This window comes from Marmota marmota, unplaced genomic scaffold (assembly GCF_001458135.2).
Source record: "Marmota marmota marmota unplaced genomic scaffold, marMar, whole genome shotgun sequence".
Taxonomy (NCBI): Eukaryota; Metazoa; Chordata; class Mammalia; order Rodentia; family Sciuridae; genus Marmota; species Marmota marmota.
This window is the reverse complement of record NW_026000020.1, coordinates 5,558,386-5,577,907: the sequence shown is the minus strand read 5'-3', so window position 1 is coordinate 5,577,907 and position 19,522 is coordinate 5,558,386. Positions and strand designations below refer to the sequence as shown.

Here is a 19,522-nt window from a genome sequence, read left to right as displayed (position 1 = left end):
CTCCCAGAAAACAAAATTTTAAAAGCAAAGTAGGAGATGGGAGAGAAGATGAAAGTAGGAAATTAGAGAGCAAATGCAGGAAGTCTAACATTTAAAAGAGAAAATAGAAAAGAATGCAAGGGAGGAAATTACCAAGAAATAATGTAAGAATTCTGAGAACTGAAGAATGTGTTTCTAGGTTAAAATGCCTCACAAAACCGAGAACAATGATTGAAAAAGGCATGCATCATGGTGAAATTTCAGAACACCAGGAATTAAATGAAGATCCAAAAAACTTCTGGAGGAAAAAACTGTATTTATAGTTAGGAATAAAACTAACATGGAACTCCTGAGTCACATTGGAAACTTGAAGACAGACAGGCAGCAACACCTTTAATTATATCTTCAACCTAGAATTTTCTGTCCAAGCAGACTGTGAGTGGAATGTGAGGGCAGAAAAAACTTGTTTCAGCTCTGCAGAGTCACAGATGAATTGACTTCCCCCACTTCCTTTTTCTAGAAGTTATAGAGCATGTGCTCCACCCAAAAGAGAGAGGGAATACGTTGAGGAAAAAATGACTTGGTGTCCAGGAAACAGGGTCTATACTGGAGAGAAGTGGCTCATGATAAATGGCATATGCTTAACTTTAATCTTGTGGAATGTGAGTTTAACACAAAATTGAGCTGAAACGATTGAGTAGAGAGAAAGGATGAACATTGTATAATTAAATTAAAACTCCTTATCCTCTGTAATAGAAATTGGGACATTTCTGAATGTGGCAGCTCAAGAGCAGTAATGCAGTCATGTTAATTAGATTCAGAGGAGAAAAGAGCTTAAGCAAGGGAGGGTGAATTTTATCTTCAGTGGATTTCACCACAATTTTTAAAACAGTGGACAGGAGTGGTGTGCTTGTGTGGGCAAATACTTTGATTTCTAAAAGAAAAAAGTCAATAAATTTTAAGAGTTTAAGAATTGCTCACTTCTGTAAAACCATACAGAAAGTGTTCAGAGGAAAAGGAAACCCTACTGGAGAGAGATAATCAGTTGGCATTTTCGTTTAAAACTCTTTTCAAATATATGTGTATTTTCTACCCTCACAAAGTTCTATTTGGGAATTTATGAGTGCAGCTGGTGGCAGAGGTGATGGAATTGTTTTTAGAAATGGCACCCAGTATTCTTGACATGCCCTTGTGGTGTAGAAAACTATCACTGGCATCCTTTCATTGAATAGGTGAATGTTTGCTTCATTATTTCAGCTGTGTTCCTTATTGTAACCAGTTTCTATTATTGAACATTTAGGCTTTTTAATTTGTCATTCTACATACCACCATAGTTAACATACTTAGATTTCTTTGTACATTTTGCTGATTATTTTCATAGGGCAAACTCTTGAATGTGGAATTGCTAAGTCAAATGATATGCACTTGCAATGTGCCTTACCAGTTTGCCTCAGCATTTAACATTTATTCGGCTGGGATTACAGATGATCTGGCTAGAGAGACAAGGCATGCACGTTAGAGGTGAATCCAAATGAGTGAGTGACATGGGTGGTGATCAGCAGGAGATGGACTGTGGGCTGCTCAAAGGAAGCTCCAGGAGGCTATGGAAGTGGAGCTAGTAGTTAAGCACGGGGTGAGATTTAGGTAGGATGGGTGGGGGGATCAGGCTAGGAGAGAATGTCACTTGTGGAAAGGTTATGTTCTAAAAGCAGCCACAGCCCATCAGCAGTCTACCCATCCTTTGGCCACCTGAAATCATGGTGAAAACCAGTAGCCTAGAAATCACTGTAGGGAACAGAATGAGGTTGGAGATCCTACAAAGTTCTATTTGCAGTTGTCATTTGACCTGTCTGGCAGACTCCTAAAAAACCCCACTTGTGAGACTTGGCTTAATCTGGCCTCAGAATTCCCTTAGTGGGAGCAACTTTTTTTTTTTTTTTTTTTTCCTGAGAGCATGTCAGAAATGATCAGTGGCTAGAGTTGAAGAATATCTCAGTGTCTATTTAGCATGTGGCCCTGGTTCAATTCCCCGCACCACAAGGGTGGGTAGGGAAATCAGTGGTAATTTTTTTTTAAAGCATTGCAGCTGCCTGAGGCTGTACTAACAGTTGAGGCAAACAAAAAGCTGGGGGTGGGAGAAGCCTTTAAAGGGAAAGCTGGGGAATGGTATGTCCATAAGGAGCTTTGAAAAGCTCTGGCATGTTCATGGCAGCTGGCACACATGCAGGGCTGTGCACATGCTCAGGAAAGACCTGAGGAGGCTGAGCTATCTCCTCACAATGACCTTGAGGCTCCGCACAAGCAGGAAGTGAAGACAGTTACAAACTGCCTTCCTGAACCCCGAAGATGTAACCCAGTCTGCACACAGAAACTTCTAGCAAAAGCACCACACATCAGAGGTTTGTGGTTTCTGGTATTTAAGGAGATCTCTATCCAGTTTTATCTGACCACTAAGCTTAATAGTAGTTGCTACAGTGGCCACATGTGGAAGAGAATTAGATGAGGCAAGTCCCTGAGTGAGTGACAGAGGTGGTGAACATCAGTAGCAACAGAAAAGCAGCAACAAACCCTGGGGAGGGGAGGGCAGGGCAAGGGACCTGATTTCCAGAGTTACCACAGTAGATTTTTTAAATCTATTTTTCAACAAAGAATTGAGATATGCAAAAAGGTCAAGAAAGTATGGTTCATATACAGGGAAATTAACAGAACAAAACAAACCTATAGTCAGTAGGAACTGACTATAGGAAACACAGGTATTTGACCTACTAGACGAAAGTTTTAAATCAACTGTTTTAAATATGTTCAAAAAATGGAAGGAAATCCTGTCTAAAGAACTAATTAAAAGCATGAGAACAGTATCTCACCAAATAGAGAATATCAGTGCAAAGGTAGAAAAGAACCAAAGAGAAATTTGTAAAAAGAACCAAATGGAATTTCTGCAGTTCAAAAATATAATAATTGAAATTAAAAATCCATTAAACAAGGCTCAACCACAGACAGAGAAAGAAACTGCAAATGTAGAAGACAGGTCAATTGGCATTTTTCAGTCTGAGGAACAGAAAGCAAAAAGAAGAAAAATAAAGAGAGTGTCAGAGCCGTGTGGGACAACACCAAATAAGTGTACCAACATAGGTTTCAATGGAGTTCTAGGAAAAGACAGAGGGGAGGGGAGAGAAAAAATACTTGAAGAAATCATGGCCAGAAACTTCCCACATTTGATGGAAAACATATAAGAAGCCCAGTAAACTCCAAGTTGGATAAGCTCAAAGAGATTCACACCTGGAGACATTATAATTAAACCATCAAAAGCCAAAGAATTTAAAAAGCAGCAAGAGAGGTGACTTACTATGTACAAGGGATCTTCAGCAAGAGTAAACATATTTCTTATCACAAACTCTGGTGTTCAGAAGGAAGTAGGATGACATATTCCCATTCTTGAAAGGAAAAGCCAGTCATCCAACAATTCTATATCCAGCAAAAAAGTCCTTCGAACGTGAGAGATGAAGAGATACATCCACGTGAAGACATGTATACAAATGTTTATAGCATTATTTTGTAATAACTAAAATGTGTAAGTAACCAAAATATCTTAATTGATGAATGGACAAACGGTATGCAGTATGCTCATTCAGTAGATCATGATTCATCACTAAAAAGGAGTGGAGTATTGATACTGGCTGTAGAAGGAGTAAGCATTGAAACCGTGCCAGATCGAAGAAGCCAGAGACAAAAGGCCACATTCTGTGTGATCCCATTTATATAAAGTGTCCAGAATAGATAGATATATACAGAAGAGATTAGTGGTTTCTGGAGGGCTGGGGAAGAGGGATGGATGGCAAATGATTGTTTATGGCCATAGCTTTTTTTAGTATTTATTTTTTAGCTATAGGTAGACATAATATATATATATATATTTTTATGTGGTGCTGAGGATCAAACCCAGGGCCTCGTGCATGCTAGGCAAGTGCTCTACCTCTCAGCCACAACCCCAGCCCATATGGGCAGTTTTGTTTTTCTTTTGAAGTGATGATAATGTTAAGGAACTAGATAATGGTAATGGTTTCAGAACTCTGTAATACCCTACCAACCACTGAATCGTATACTTGAGGGTGGTGGATTTTATAGTGTGTGAAGTAGATCTTACAGAAAGTATCTTTTTTAAAAAAAATCAAAAGTACACTACTAAAAATGAGTACAAACACATAAAAACAAACAAAGGAACAATCTCACAGCTCAAAGAATAAATATCAAGAATCAGGCATTTTGAGTGAAGAGATGTGACAATATCTGGCATTGTATTATTAAATGCTTAGGAGACCCAGAAGAAGAAAAAGAGACAGAAAGAGGAACAGCAGGCCAGAAGTAACAGAAGAATCTTTTCCTGGAAGAAGGGTGGATGTAAGACCCAAAATGTTCACCAACTGCTAGGTGTCTCCTTTTGAAACTTGTAAATTCCAAGGATAAAGAAAAAAACTTAACATGCTTCTAAATGACAATGAAAAACCAAATTCTACCATTAAGGACAACTTGAAAAAAAGGAGAAAAATCTAGAAAAAAGGAGCAAAAATCTAAGAAGTATCTTATTCATGTTTCCAGGAAACTGATAACTCTGTAATGGAGCTGAAGGTGGAGACACAGTATTGTTGTTGGGTTTTTTTTTTTTTTTTTTTTTTTGAGGGCTCACAGTGACTCCCAAGAGAAAGCTGAGCAGGGCTTCAGATACTTCAGTACCAAAGTGATGGGAATTATTTTTCTAAGGCCCATAAGGGGAAAGATACTTGGTGAAATTCCTTTCACTTTGGTTTAAAATAGAAAAGACTATACTTCTAGATTAAAGGGAACCAGAAGCAGGCGCTTGCTACAGGTCCACTCAGTTCCCAAAAGTTAAGAATGTCAGTGCTTCTTAGAACCTGGTAGAGGCAATCACAGGTCTTTTCTGAAGAAAGCATCATCTTGGGCCTCAAGTCATTCCTATAAACAATTTTTAAAAAGTTATATTCAGCATAAGTTCATGAATTTTGAAAAACACAAACAGAAATAACAAACAATAGAAACAGACCCACAAAGATTTGGGATGTGAAAGTTGCTGGCTGTTTTAGTGAGGTTGGGCTGCTGGAACATGAGCAGAGACTGAGTGGCTTTAGCAAAAGAAATTTATTTCTCAGAGTTCTGGAGGCTGGGGATTCAAAGATTGTGGAGCCAGCAGGTCCACTGTCTGCTGGCTTTGCAGGTGACCATTTTGTTGTATCCTCATGTAGCAAAGAGCAGAGCAAGGAGAGCATGTCTCCTCTTTAAAGGCACTAATTCCAACTCACGAGGACTCTGTTGTTGTGGCCTAATGGCCTCCCAAAGGCTCTTCCTCCTGACACCAGCATCTTGGGGTTAGGATTTTAATATGTGAATTTTGAGGGGATACAGGCATTCAGTTCATAACATTAAGTTAAAGGGGAATAAAGAGAATAAAGACATTATTGACACCTCATCAGAGAATGAAAAACCATAAAAGAACCTAGTGAATATTCAGATCAGCAAGTTTAACAACCTGTGGGTGGGTCTGAGAAGCAGAATTGACACAGTTGAAGAGAAAGTTGATGGTCAAGAAGAGAACTTCCAAAAGAAGCCAGAGACAGAAAATAATGGAAACAACAACAATAAAAACAAAAGAGTATAAAAAAAGTGAGAGTATCTGTTTACTTTGTGTTCAAGAAGAAACAGAGAAGGGTCAGAAGTGTATGTATTGGACAAATTATATTATATATTTGTATGCATATAAAGTATGTGACAACAAATTCCATCCGTATGTACAACTATAATGCACCAATAAAAATTGTGGGAAAAAAATAAAACTACCAAATTTAAAAAAAGTGTATTAATAGGTGAGCATTTTTTCCCAGCTAATAAAATTCAGCAAGTCACAGAACTAGTAAAAATAAAATATCCCTAGATACATCATAGTTAAACTGTCGGAAGCCAAAGTCAATGGGAAAATCAGTAAAGTTGCTAGAACACAAACAAACACGTACAAAAGCACAGAGTAGCAATAATTAGACTGACTGTTGACTTCATAACAGAAGAAATAGAAACTCAGAGACACAATGTTTAAAGGTTTTAGAGAAAGTAACTGCCTAGAGAAAATAATCTTAAGGATTTGGGTACAAATAGAGACATTTTCAGACCACGAAAGCTGAAAGAAGGTGTTGTGAACACAGACTTGCAGTGTAAACAGTGCTGAGGTGTTGAGCTCACAGGTGTGGAAAGGACTGGAAAGCCAAGCACTAGAAGGGCCCTGGGCAAGCTGGGCGTAGCTCAGTGAAGAGTGGCTGTGTGAAATAAAGCACACACACGCATGTGCCAGCAGAAGAGCTGGTGTGGCCATGCTAATGGCAGGCAGAGTGTAATTAGAACCCTAAAGAGCAGTGTGGGCTGTGTGCAATGGTCCTTTCAAAGGACCATGATAGCCAGTAATTTCCTCCAAGTGGCCTCTTGAACAAACCTTCTCAGCCAAACCGCCTCAAACACAGCAAGGCGTCTCCCACCCCAACCCCTCCATCAAGTTTGCCTCTCCTCCTTCCATTGCTTTGTATTTTCCTGACTTTTCTTTTCATCATTTTCTTTCTTTCTAATTATTGCTTCTTTTGTCTGTATTACTGTCTTCATCCCAAGCCTTCTTCTCCTTCTGCATTACCTCTGCATTTGTCCCTCCTGTTGTGGACATGCGGATGTTTTTTTAAATTAGAGTTGAAGGTAGACTTTCTATTTTTTCATTGTGACAGAATACACATAGTATAAATGTTACCATTTTAAACATTTTAAAGTGTACAGTTGAATGATATTAAATTATATGCCTGCCACCACCACCCATCTCCAGAACGTTTTCATTTTGAAAAACTGAGTTAATTTTACTTTTCTCTATTCATAATTTTAAAGGGAGCAGCTGAACATTTATGTTTTTCTAAATGAATCCCACAAAAAAAGCTAATTATTTTTACTGCTGTTGAACATTGATTTGTTGTGTATTTTCTCAAATCCAAGATATACCTTTTTCACATTTTAACATCTCTTTAATTTAAGGAAATAACTTCCTCTCAATGGCATAGCATAGTTTAATGACAGTGGGTTTTGTTTTTCCCCTTTCATAATGCATTTTATGTCAGAGAGCATGTTAGATTCAATGAGATGTAAGTTTTTCCTGTGGATCACTTCTGTGATAGAATTATCTGAGATGTGTACTATTCAGAGTGTACTATCAGATGTGTACTTCAGAGTACGTAGCACATCATATTTTTCAACCAAAATGGTTCTGCAAGATATCTTTAGTTCTGAGAAGTTACACTGAGTATTTTGTACATAATGTGTCTTATTAGGAGAATAGATGAACAATGACATTTTCAAAATAAAGTGTTTTTTTTTTTTATTTTGCCATAGAATTTTAATTTTATTCCCAATATACATTGATGCTCACACCAAGATGCGGGGGGTGCTGGGCTTAGAGTTAGCCACACTGTCACAGGATGCAGGCACGTGGAGCCCTGTTGTAGATTTCAGACTTGTGTCTTCTTGGTCATTTGGTTGGAATTCAGTTCACTGTCGAAGGCCAGCTGTTGGGGGCATATGGAGGACCCCCAAGAGAGAGAGCTAGCTCTGTTTTCTGTTGTGTGGACATAGGAAGCCATCTTTAACACCACCTGCCTCTGCAGCTGTGGGCCTGCTGTCCTGCAGGGCGGGAGAAGGGCAAAGGAAGGGGGAAAGACTGAAATTTGTAAAATCACTTTCCTGTGACAGTGTGATCATCTTATCCTTCCGAGTGTCATCGTCTGCTTTCTTTTGGCTTGGAGCATACAGCTAACCAGCGCCTGGTTTTGAAGAATTTGTTTTTTTCCTGTCTTGATTCTGTAGCTTGCAGTGAGCTGCATACGCCATCGCTAGATCGAAAACCAAATAGTTTTGTAGCAGTGAGCGTCACCACCCCTCCTCAGGCGTTCTGGACGAAGCATGCACAGACAGAGATCATTGAGGTGGGTGTTCTGGGGGCCTGGGATTCCCTGCCATGGTATTCACAGCCTCACCGGACACTGCTCCTTTCCGAGCATCTTAGCTACAGTTGTGTTTATGTGAGTTGTTGGTTTTACAGAGTTTTCAGTACATTGATATTTTTCATTCCACTCATTTGCCATGTCCTTGACAGTTTTTGATTAACTATTTGATGGGTATTTGGAGCAGTGATCTTCTAAGGTTCATGGCCTCTTAAGAAGGACTAATTCTTCCTTGTCATTTCCAGCTGGCTGCTACTTTTAAATTCCATAGGGTTTAATTTGGAATGTGAAGAATAACCAACTAAATTAAACTGCATTTACATTATTTTTACATTTTCACATAAAGACATAATAGTACATAATTTTACATAAAAACAGTTTTACATTTTGGAAGCTAGAGTATTCTTTTAGTCTCTCAGAAACTTGTTTCCAAGGTTAGGTCAACTGTTGTGGTTTTTAGCACTGCCCACACATCAAGCTCAGTGAGAGGTAATGACACAGGGGCAGAGTCCCTGTCCTCGGGTGTTCCCAACCTTTGAGGGGGGAGGCAGAAAGGAACAGGTCCACCTCCATACACAGCACCGTGGGGCAGTGTAGAGTAGCACGGTGAGGCAAGCCAGGACACGGCGACCTATCTAGCTCTGAGGGTCAGAGCAGCTTCCTTAGAGGGGCTGGATGAAATTCTGCCCCAGCAGGTCCAGGGTGGAGCCCAGGACTCTATTCCTCACAGACGCCCAGGTGATGCCCACGTGGCTGGTCCTCATGTGGAAGAGCTTGTTCAGTGGTAGCTCTGCAAAGGCAGCATGATAACAAGCATCATGTGGGTTTGGGAATAGCTATCCTGCTTAGTGTGGGCTCAGGCAAGGAGGGCAAGGACAGAAGGACTGGATGGCCAGAGAGTTGGTGATGTGGCACACAGCCAGCCACTGCAGGCTGCAGGGAAGTCACATGACCAGGTGTCCTGATTTGGACAGGTGTTTGGGGGAGTTATGCAGGAACTGACTTTGGCAGAGGGAGGAAGTGGAAGGAAGGGATGAATGTGAGAGAGGCTCAGGAGGTGGAGCTTGTAGAAGTTCATGGCTGCTGGGTGGTTGACAGTGATGGAGGAGGCACCAAAGCAGGCCCACAGGTGTTTAGCCTGCTTGGAAAGAGTCAGAGATAGCTTTACCATGGACGATGGAGGGAGATTCCCCAGGAGGGACAGTCCAGCAGACATGGAGAGACTGGAGCTGGAGCTGCAGAGAGAACCCAGCCAGAGGCCCGGACATCACAGCATCACAGCAGGTGCCAACAGGAAACAACGCAGCTTAGCTATGGTGTTCCACACTGCCTGAGAGAGAGGATGATGTAGAGCCTTGAGGGGCAGGGCTATGTTGCCAGGAAATAGCCACCTATGATCTAGAAACTAGCAGCTGGGCCTAAAAGAAAAATAGCTTTGGGGCTGGGCTGGGGCTCAGCAATAGTACACTTGCCTGGTATGTGTGAGGTACTGGGTTCGATTCTCAGCACCGCATATGAATAAATAAAATAAAGGTCTGTCAACAACTAAAAATAAATATTTTTTAAAATGAGATAGCTTTTAAAAGTCAAGCTTTAATTATTCCAAGCAGAGGAGTCTAGAAATAATAAGCCATTTCTTCTTCCCTGTTTGTACATCTTAAAGAGACAGCCCAAAGTGGTAAGTCCAAATGTGCAGCACATCTGAAGCCGTGACACTGAGAATAGGTGTGCATGTGGCACACGGTTTCACTTTACAAAATTCCTCCTCCTGAGTGGGAACCTTAGAAATGAGCCCACAGTAGCAACTTGCACCGCAGGCCTGTTTGTTGTGTCTGGATCTTAACAGTCTGCGGCAGACTGCATTTTCCTCTTTGGGATAGCAGATTTTTGGTCTCATGCTGCCATTACATTAGGTACTCCGAGTCAGTAAAATGTTAGTTTCTCATTCTGAAAATGTTAGATTACTTCAAAAACAATTACTTTTTAAAAATCCAACTCTGATTATTTTCTTTTTTCTTCTAGGGAACCAATAATCCTATATTTCTGAGCAGCATTGCCTTCTTTCAAGACTCTCTTATCAATCAGATGACACAAATCAAATTATCTGTATATGATGTCAAAGATAGATCTCAGGGAACAGTTAAGTAACATGCCATGGTTCATGGAATTTTCTCCCCATTTTTACAGTTGTGTAATCATTTGAGTGAGTGGTGAGCACAGGATTGATTTCACTACTGGCTCACAAAGCAACTCATGTCTAACACATTTGTCTTTGGGAATTGCTTTCTGAGCATTCCTCATGGGCTTCTAAGATGAGTGTGAGATGGCTATGGGAAGCAGCACCACTCCCCTGGGTGTGGCAACTGGACCAGAGGCAGATGAGTGCACTTATGCTTCTCTCTCTCTCCGCCTCTTCAGATGTATTTACTGGGCTCTGGAACATTCGTTGTCAAAGATCTGCTCCAGGACAGGCATCACAGGTTACACTTAACACTAAGGTTGGTATTTGCTCTTATTCCTTTGAAAGGCTCTGGAATTGTGGGTCCAGGGACAGGTGGGGAAAGGCCCTACTTCCTTTTCTGAGAGGACACCCTGGCTTCCCCAGAGGCAGGTCTGAGCCAGTGGTATTTTCTGCTGAGGTAAGGCAAGATGAACCACCCTGCCCATCAGAGAATCGGTCAGGATGGAAATGCGTGCTGTCTGTCGGACATATGAGCACAGCTGTATCAGATCTAGAGGGCCCAGACCTGATAATACTAAATGTAGCTGTCATCTTCCCTTTCGCAGTAGAGCATAATCTCCTGTAGGGAGGATTTTTTTTCTGCTTTGTTCATTGATATTCTAACCACCTAGAACAGGGCTATGCTCAGGAAGTGTTTGTTGAATGAGTGAATGAATGAAAGGGAAACCCCCACTGCATCCCTAGACAGGAAGATGAAAAGTGTCGAGATATCAGTCCTTCTCCAAGTGATTTTAGGGGCAGTTCCCACCAAAACCCTGGCATGTTGTTCTTTATTCAAAATCATGTAAAAATTGGACATATATTGCCTAGGGGAATAATCTAAAATAGCAAAGAAAATTCAACAAAGTCTCTGCAATTTTGAGACATTTGGAAGCTACCATAAGTAATGACAGTGTTGGGAGCATTGGCTGTCCAATCTGCCCACAGGATGAGAGCCCTGCATCAGTCCTGGGTGTGTAGGGAGAACGCAATGCAGGAAAAGGAAGAATATTGGTTAAAATTAGAGCTCATGTGAGGGAAATTGCTGTTGAGGGAAAATATGTAGGTAGATCAAGTGCCAGAACTAAATCTAGTTAGATTAGAGTTAGTTGTGAGAAGTGGACATCTTCCTTTGGAAAAGGAGCTCAAGGACTTCTCTGGGCATGAGAACAGTGACAGAAAGTCACAAAGGAAATGGTCATTAGATATGATAAAAATTGGAACCAGACTGACTCAGACATCATAAATGAAACACTTGGGGCTCGAAGGTGTCCCTGGGGCTCTGATGGATGATTCAGATGGGCACAGCCATCATCCACCCTGAGGGACCTTGCTGGTAAAGACAACCAGGGCTGGGGTGGCATGGGCTACATCACTTCAGGATGCAGGGCCTTCAGGCAGTCCTGTGTGGTCTCAGTTTGCCTGGAGTCTCAGCCTAGGCCTAGTGCTCATGAAGCCTTGAGGGTGAGGTGGGAAGGAGCAGAAAGTGGTCCATTGCCAGAAAAAGATACTCTTTATCCCTGAATCTGAGATGCACCCTATCACCCCTGAGCAGTGACCTCCAGGGCCAGTGGTGGCTTCTCGTCAGGGAGGCCCCCTCCTACTTCACCAGGCGCATCCACACTGTCCCATCAGATGCAGCCCTCTCTTGTGCCCCCTGGTTTCCTTGTGTGTCTCTCCCAGAGGGGGCACATAGCAGTGACAGGTGACTGACTAACCAGCTGGCTGGGTCTTGCCACTCCCAGGACCCCTGAAAAGTTCAGGATGGCTGAACTTTGCTTTTAAGCAGAAAAGACACACAGTGACAACCCTCACCAAAGCACGCTGCTTGTTGCAGGTCTGCAGAGAGTGATCGTGTGGGCAACATCACCGTGATCGGCTGGCAGATGGAGGAGAAGTCAGATCAGCGGCCCCCTGTGACCCGGTCTGTAGACACTGTCAATGGCAGGGTGAGTAGGCCACCTCCTTCTCTCCCTCAGAAGGACTGGGAGGGCCAGTCAGTTGGTGTTGGGGCTGGGCCTCTGGGCCTGCTCCTTGCAGCTGCCCCGCAGGACACTCAAATCCTCCAGGCATGGCTCCAAGGAGGAGGAGAGAGCGAGGACTCGGCCTGAGAGTGTGAGAGGAGAGGCTGTTGAGACCAGGTCATCCCTTAGATTTTGGTAATAACTCTCCCCAGACACACACAGACCCCATAGTCACCTCGTACACCCCATCTCCTCAGGACCCACTCCTCTCCAGCAAGCACCCTCCTGCCCATCCCTCACTCAGAAGCCCTGAGCCCTCAAACGAGAGCTCTAATTTAAGAGTTCCAACACTGCGTAGTCCTAGTTGTAAGGTCTGACGGTGTCTCATCTTATTCAGAATGTGTCTTGGCATCGCCTGTCCTTCCCTTTTGTTTTGCACACCACACCACTGAAACCCAAGGTGAAGTGAGTGAGGAGACGCATCTCTGAGGAAAATAGGGTGTGCGTGGAGTTTTCCGGGTGCCCGGGGAGGGGAGCGACCTTGGCATGGGCAGCCCACTCCAGAGCTTCTCTGTGGCGCGGGAGTCCCCCTTTCTGCTGAGCGCACTGGAGTAGGCCGGGTCTCATGCTTTCCTGGTCCTGTTTTTAGATGGTTCTGCCTGTTGATGAGAGTTTGACTGAGGCCCTGGGAATCCGATCCAAATATGCCTCACTGCGTAAAGACACTTTACTGAAGTCAGGTAAACAGCTTCCTTGGTTGGTGCTCTTGTCTACTTGGGCCCTGATTGTCACCTGCCTGTTGCTCGTCAATGTGCCATTATTTCAGCAGTGCACAGAGTTTGAAATACCTAGAGGAAGGGTCTCTTCCTCCTTTCACCCTTTCTTGTTTCACATTGGTTTAGTGACTGCCATTCCCCACCTCTAGCCCCTTGCACTTTAAAGTTAGTTACCTTTTCTGGGACAAAAAGGTTGCTTGTCACAGGGGAGGAACGTTGAGGCTCAGTGGCTTGGTGACTCCCTGGGAAGAACAGGAGAGGACTTGGGAGCATCAGCATCGCTGAGGGCCTGGGTGGAAGGACCCAGGAGGCAGGTCTCATCCACCACCTCTACCTCCCCCACCTTCTACCTCAGTGTTCGGGGGCGCCATCTGCCGTATGTATCGGTTCCCTACCACCGATGGCAACCATCTGCGGATCCTGGAGCAGATGGCAGAGAGTGTGCTTTCCCTACACGTGCCCCGGCAGTTTGTGAAGCTCCTGCTGGAAGAAGACGCGGCCAGGTGAGGCCCCACTGAGGGGCAGCCACTTGTCAACCTACATGGTGTCCCTTCCTTCCCGAGACTTGGTGGGCAAAGGTGCACTGGACTGAGGCTCTGCCTCTGCTTGCTCATCTGTATCACAGCTCCCAGGGCAGGACTTCACACGGTGGTGTGTCTAAGACCCGGAGTGTGCCCAGAACTCAGCACTTCTTCCTGCCCTCCCCTTTTCTTCCTTCTCTTCCTGGCCTTCAGGAAGTTTGAAACAGCTGCCTGGTGGTTTCCTAGCTTAGGGCCACAGAGGTGGGGCCTCCACAGGACTGAGGAGGACCTGTCCAGGCACTCTGGTCCCTGGAGCAAGGGTCCCGCCCCCTCAGCCCCACTTATCCCAGGGCATACTCCATCAGTCCTAAGGCCTGCAGACTTTGTCTTCTGTCTGTCCCAGGCTGTCATTTCCACTCCTTATTCTAAAATGATGTTAATTATCAACACCATAGAACAGAAGCATGAAAGACAACAAGACAACCAGAATCCCATTGTTCTAATACAACTATTTTAATTTTTTTCTTGAAAAAAAATTCAAACTTGGAGAAAAATGGCAAGAATAATGCATTGAATGCCCAGATACCTTTTATCTATTTTCACCAACTGTTAATAGTTTGCTTACTTTCTGCATGAACGTTTTTAGAAGTAATTTTGATTTCTAAAATTTTTCTTAGTTTTGTCCATCTTTGCATATATTTTCATAGGTGCAATCTGTTTTCCCATGTATCTTCAGTTTTCATGTTTTAGTTTTTAATCATGGCAGGCTTTCCTGTTCTGTGTGGTACAACTGGAAAGCAGTCATTCATTGGACAGGTGCTTTAGTTCAAGAGTTGTGGTGTTGTTAGCAGCAGCAGCGTGTCAGGCAGTGTGGTCAGTGGGGCACCAGGTGTGGTCGGAAATGGAGAACAGGGAGCAGTATGCAGGAGAGCCAGATGTGTCAGCGAGTGTCAGACATGAAAAGGGAGCAAGAAAAAGGGTGGTCAGGGCAGGCCTCGGGGAGGTGGCAATGTTTAACTGGCACCTGGAATATAGGGAGCAGCCATGTGCCACACAGGGCAAAAATACCACAAGATAGTGGCCGGCAGAGTCCCTGTGCCCAGGTATGACCTCAGACCAGGGCTGTTCCACCATGGTCCTGCCTGCACTGGGTGTTCTTGTATGTTAATTTTGCTATTTTGCTAATGATAAAATGGCAAAACTTTTTTTGTAACTTTAAATAACTTAATTGATTCCTAAAAACTTTTATTAAATTCACTTTTCCCTCTGCTGCTGATGTCCTTTATGGAAGCTGTTGCTTTTCGTGGGTGTGGTGCTTAGTACTGTGTTTCTGACTGTGTGTTTCAAGTCCTCTTGTCATTAATTGTCTTCAGGGATTAGCTACTACCTTTCTGTGATGAGAGATTTAGCTTTTATCCTTCCTCAGTCCCATTTCCTAATACAGTCATCCTTTTTCTTTAATTCTTCTCGTGTGTTGCTTTTTATGCTCATGTAGTTATTACCGTTGAACTAAGGAGTTTATATTTGAGCTTGTGCTTATTACACAAGTTGGAGTTTCCTGAAGATAACAATCCCTTTTTCTTCCCTTATTCCCCTTCACCCATCCCCTCCCTCAAGCACATCTAGAAGACGAGGCCCAAGCAAGGGCAGTCTGATTCAACCAGCTAATGACACAATGCTCCACTTTCAGATGCAGACAGTTCCTCATATCCATAGCAGTGAAAGGAAGATTATGCCGAGGTGCCAGCTCCTCATGGTCCTTGTCCCACATCCAGGGAGGAGGACCTTGAGACAGAGGGGCCATGGCTGCAGCACTAGCTGAGCTCTGGGCCCTGCTGCTAGGAGCCAGCCCTAGGCTGTAGCCGAGAAGCTTAGAAAGCCTACACCTCATCAGAATCTGGGAGATGAGGAGACTGTCCTGATAGCCCTGAGGGGAGATGGTCTCTGGCAGTTATTCACATGCCTCCAGTACTCTCTGATGTGGAGGATGGCATGCAGGTCCTGCCTGTGCCTGAGCGGTGTCCCATAGTGGAGCTGCACTTGACACCTGTCTTTTCCACCTTCATGTTGTAACCCTTGAGCAGTTATCTGAGGTCCTATGAAAGCTTCTCTGTTTCCTGCTGTGGCCAGCGGGTCTGCCTTTCATGCAGCCGTCTGTCCACCCACTCCCTGGTTGCCCTTTAGACTGGCAGTGTGACCGCTGACCTGGCCCTCTCTGGGCACCAGTGCTACTTCTGTGCACATTCTGTGGCTAGCCCCATGGCCTAATATGTATCTCTCTTGCAGAGTCTGTGAGCTGGAGGAATTGGGGGAGCTCTCCCCTTGCTGGGAGAGCCTCAGGCGCCAGATCGTCACCCAGTACCAGACAGTGATCCTCACATACCAGGAGAACCTGAGCGACCTCCATCAGTACAAAGGTGGGTGTGGCCCGTCCCCTCCAGGCGCATATACTTCCCACTTGCCCCACCAGAGACCTGGAACCCAGGTGGCTCACATACTCACTGACACTCTTGAGTGGGTTTTTAAAAATAGATTTTCATGTAGGTGTGAATTCTTTCACATATGGGTTTTTTTTCAGATGTTAATTAAAATAACAAATGTGAATTGCACAGAAAAGTCCTTCTCTGCTCTTATCTGCCAATACAACCACTGTAGGATGAAATTTAGGGGAGATAAGATTACAAGCTATTATTGGTTCGTGTAGTTTCTTCATCTAATACCATTGAAGCGACCAAAAGGATATAGGCTATTTGCTTTGAGGCAAAGCAGTTTTGTAGATTTTCTTGTTTAAATATTCATTGAACATAGCAGTTGTCAAAAGACTCAAAGAAGAAAGCTAAGTGCAAACATCTTGCCTTTTCCTTTTCTTTTTCTTTTTTTCTGGCAGTGCTGGGGATTGAACCCAGGGCCTCAGGCATGCTAGGCAAGCACTCCCCTGAGCTACCTCCCCAGCCCACATTACACCCTTTATTCTTTAAAGATGCCATTTGATTTTCAAAATACTTAGAAAGCAGTTCTTAACTCATTTCCCTTTTATTCTGACTGGAAATAATTTTTTTGTTGTTTTTTTTGCTATTTATTGCTTCAAATTATTCTGTCTTCATATTCTTCCCTTCTTCCTCTCTACATAATATTTTAGGGTTAAAGGAAAAAATCATAAGCCCTTTATGTAATTTTGGCAAAGAACATGTGAACCTGTCCACAACTTTGGGTGGAAAAAAGCCAAACCTAGGTCTTACAAGATGGTGGTACATAAGCTGGATCTGAGCCCGAAGAGCAAGTCTAAGTGTATCACTGAGAAGTGGCAGCATTTGCTGAGAAAACCTAGGCACTTACCCATGCTCGATGAGTGTTACCCAGGAAAGTGGAGTCCACACAGCCTCGGGTTTTCTAGAGTAGAGAGCTGCTCAAATGTCAGTGGCTTCCAGATACTTTGAGAATCTTGTTAAAAATCAGGTCTGGGTTCTGCATTTCTCTTAGGTCCCAGGACACCCAGGCTGCTGGCCCAGAGGCTCAGCATGAGTATCAGACTCTAGGGAGTAAACTCCTGTGACAGAATGCAAACCACACAGCTGCTGGGCTGCCATCTCAGGCTGACAGTACAATTCATGGTTTTTCACTAGATGGGCTATTTATTTCTTTTCTTCTGATTATCATTTCAGTTGTCATCCCTTCGTTTGGTAGGCATGAGGTTCTTAGTTACGGATTCTAGATTCTGATCAGAGAAATAAGATTGTGGAGAGTGGTTATAAAACATCAACCAGGCTTCCTAACGAGCCTGGCACACGGGTTGCTGGTGAGCTGTGTGCCCCTGAGGCTGCAGTTGTGCTCTGTTGCTCTCCTGTGGACCTGGGGGAACGAGCAGACCTTGCCATCACTTTTTAGGATTGAGATGTGTTACTCTAGCCAAACCAGTTGTTCTAAAATCTTGGGCTGGGACAGTCTCTAGGGTTGAAACAGGTGGTCTCTGGCACGGACCCATTGCCTTACCTGGAGATGTTGACAGTGTGCGGCACAGGCTCAGATCTCTGAGTTGCAGGCTGATTCGTGGAAGGCATGTCCTCCTTACTCCTGTAGCTTTCTGAAGCTGGTTCTCCTGGCTGGTGAGCTGCCCTCCAACCTACCACCTGGAGACGAAACTTGCTTGTGTGCAACTCAGAGTTTTCTAAGTCAGTCAGTATATGCCTGCCTCCCTGCAGCAGCAGCAGCAGCGTGCTCTTCATGATCTGCTGGTGACCTTCATTTTCTCATATTCCATTTTTCAGGTCCCTCATTTAAAGCAAGCAGTTTGAAAGCAGATAAAAAGTTAGAATTTGTTCCCACAAACCTGCATATACAAAGGATGAGAGTTCAAGACGATGGCGGATCAGGTACCTACTTTTTGGCCCCTCTTTTTGAACCACATTACATTTTTTTTTTCCCCTGAATACTTGGTCCCTGGGCTACTCCACATCTGTCCTAGTTTCCCTTTGTGCTCTACTGCCGGGTGACTCCAAGAAGAAACACCTCCCTAGGACCTTGGGAAGGTCCCAGTTCAAGAGCCCAGAGCCTTTGCTCCTGTCTCTCCTCCCTCCAACTTCCTTTTGTGCTTCCATGGCAGAAAGTTGCCCGCCATTCACCCTTTCCCAGGAAGGGGGAGAACGAGTGTTGCGCTAGCTTCCTGCAGCCCCACGTGGCCCACCCAAAGCAGAGAAGCCCTTTTGCAGAGACAGTGGAGCAGTGCTCCTGCAGGCCCCCCAAGCCCCAGGCTGTGGAATCAAGGCAACCAAGGTTGCAGGGGCAGCATCCTAGATGGTGTGCCTCTCTCTGTAGCTGGCTGTCCACAGGCCTGAGCCTGAGTAACAGAGGTGAGCTTTCTGTCATTCAGATCAGAACTACGACATTGTCACCATTGGAGCACCAGCAGCACACTGCCAAGGTTTTAAATCAGGAGGTCTCCGCAAAAAGCTGCACAAATTTGAAGAGACCAAGAAACAGTAAGTAGAAGGAAGGGGTTTGTGGTTCTTGTACAGCTGTTTGACGCTTCTCAGTTAAAAAAATAATAATAATCTAAATACAATCACAAACATCCAGCCATTCAATCTGCTTTTGCGTGGCAGGACCCTATGCTGCTGTGTGTGTGTGTGTGTGTGTGTGTGTGTGTGTGTGTGTGAGAGAGAGAGAGAGAGAGAGAGAGACTGAGCTGGGTGGGTGATGGCACCGCATTGGTGGTCCCAGACCTTCAAAGTGAACAGCATTCTGTGATCCACCTTTGAGTGATGCTTCAGGCAGCAGCCTGTGTGCACTATCTGCTGACTTGGCTTCCTTTGGAGTCCCAGGCCAGGTACTTGAACACAGAAGTGTAAAGTCTGAGGCACATTGTTTCCTTTCCTGAAGGAGAGCCTGGGTGAACATTCCCAGTATTGAAAAGATCCAGGGGTCTCATGAAGCTACTGTCTTGAGTAGGAAATTGCCAGGCAGTCAGGATGGGAAAAAGCATTTCAGACAAGGACATGGTGGATGCAGCATATGCAGCAGGGGGAGAGGAGCTGAGGCAGAGAGCTGGCCTTGCTGCCAGCCTTCAGTAAACTGAGCTGACACTGGTGACCAGAGCTTAGCAGATTTGGGCCTGACCCTGTCGAGCTCAGGGGCTTTCCCAGGAGCAGACAATTCAGCAAGCACCACTTGGGTGAATCGTACCTGGAGCAGGCCCACAGAGGGTGTTGGAAACATGCCAGGGGGGCAGCAATCCACCCTGGGTTGGGGAGAGCCCTAATCCCAGGTGTCGTGTTAGACACTGAGGGGTATTTCTCAGTGATCATCCACAATGTCTCCAGGAGTAAATGGATTGAAGGTACAGTGTAAAAAGTGGAGATGCTGAATAGAAATAATCTTGTGAGATCTTTGACAGACTGCAGAATGAGGAAGTAGCACCAAGTTCTCAGGTGGGGAGAATAATTATGACTTGAGCATGTGGTTAGGCCAATAGGGCAGATACACCTGAATGAGGTGGAACAGAAGAGATTGCTGACAGAGTGGCTTCTGAAGA

General features: G+C 44.3%; 1 protein-coding gene across 19 annotated transcripts in view; it reads left to right on the top strand.

Annotated features, from left to right (window-relative positions):
- Inpp4a (inositol polyphosphate-4-phosphatase type I A) overlaps window positions 1-19,522 on the top strand; it is a 135,347-nt gene that overhangs the window by 77,857 nt on the left and 37,968 nt on the right. For 18 of the 19 annotated variants that reach the window (XR_007350201.1, XM_048810306.1, XM_048810298.1 and 15 more), the window contains 9 exons: window positions 7,876-7,994; window positions 10,035-10,151; window positions 10,431-10,510; window positions 12,071-12,182; window positions 12,847-12,937; window positions 13,329-13,476; window positions 15,781-15,911; window positions 17,760-17,864; window positions 18,362-18,470. Coding sequence is in view for 18 of the 19 variants with exons in the window: in XM_048810306.1 (XP_048666263.1) it covers window positions 7,876-7,994; window positions 10,035-10,151; window positions 10,431-10,510; window positions 12,071-12,182; window positions 12,847-12,937; window positions 13,329-13,476; window positions 15,781-15,911; window positions 17,760-17,864; window positions 18,362-18,470 (1,012 nt within the window). In the remaining variant the exon portion in view is untranslated. The remainder of the gene's footprint in view (window positions 1-7,875; window positions 7,995-10,034; window positions 10,152-10,430; window positions 10,511-12,070; window positions 12,183-12,846; window positions 12,938-13,328; window positions 13,477-15,780; window positions 15,912-17,759; window positions 17,865-18,361; window positions 18,471-19,522) is intronic. The other variant, XM_048810302.1, reaches the window with a different exon arrangement.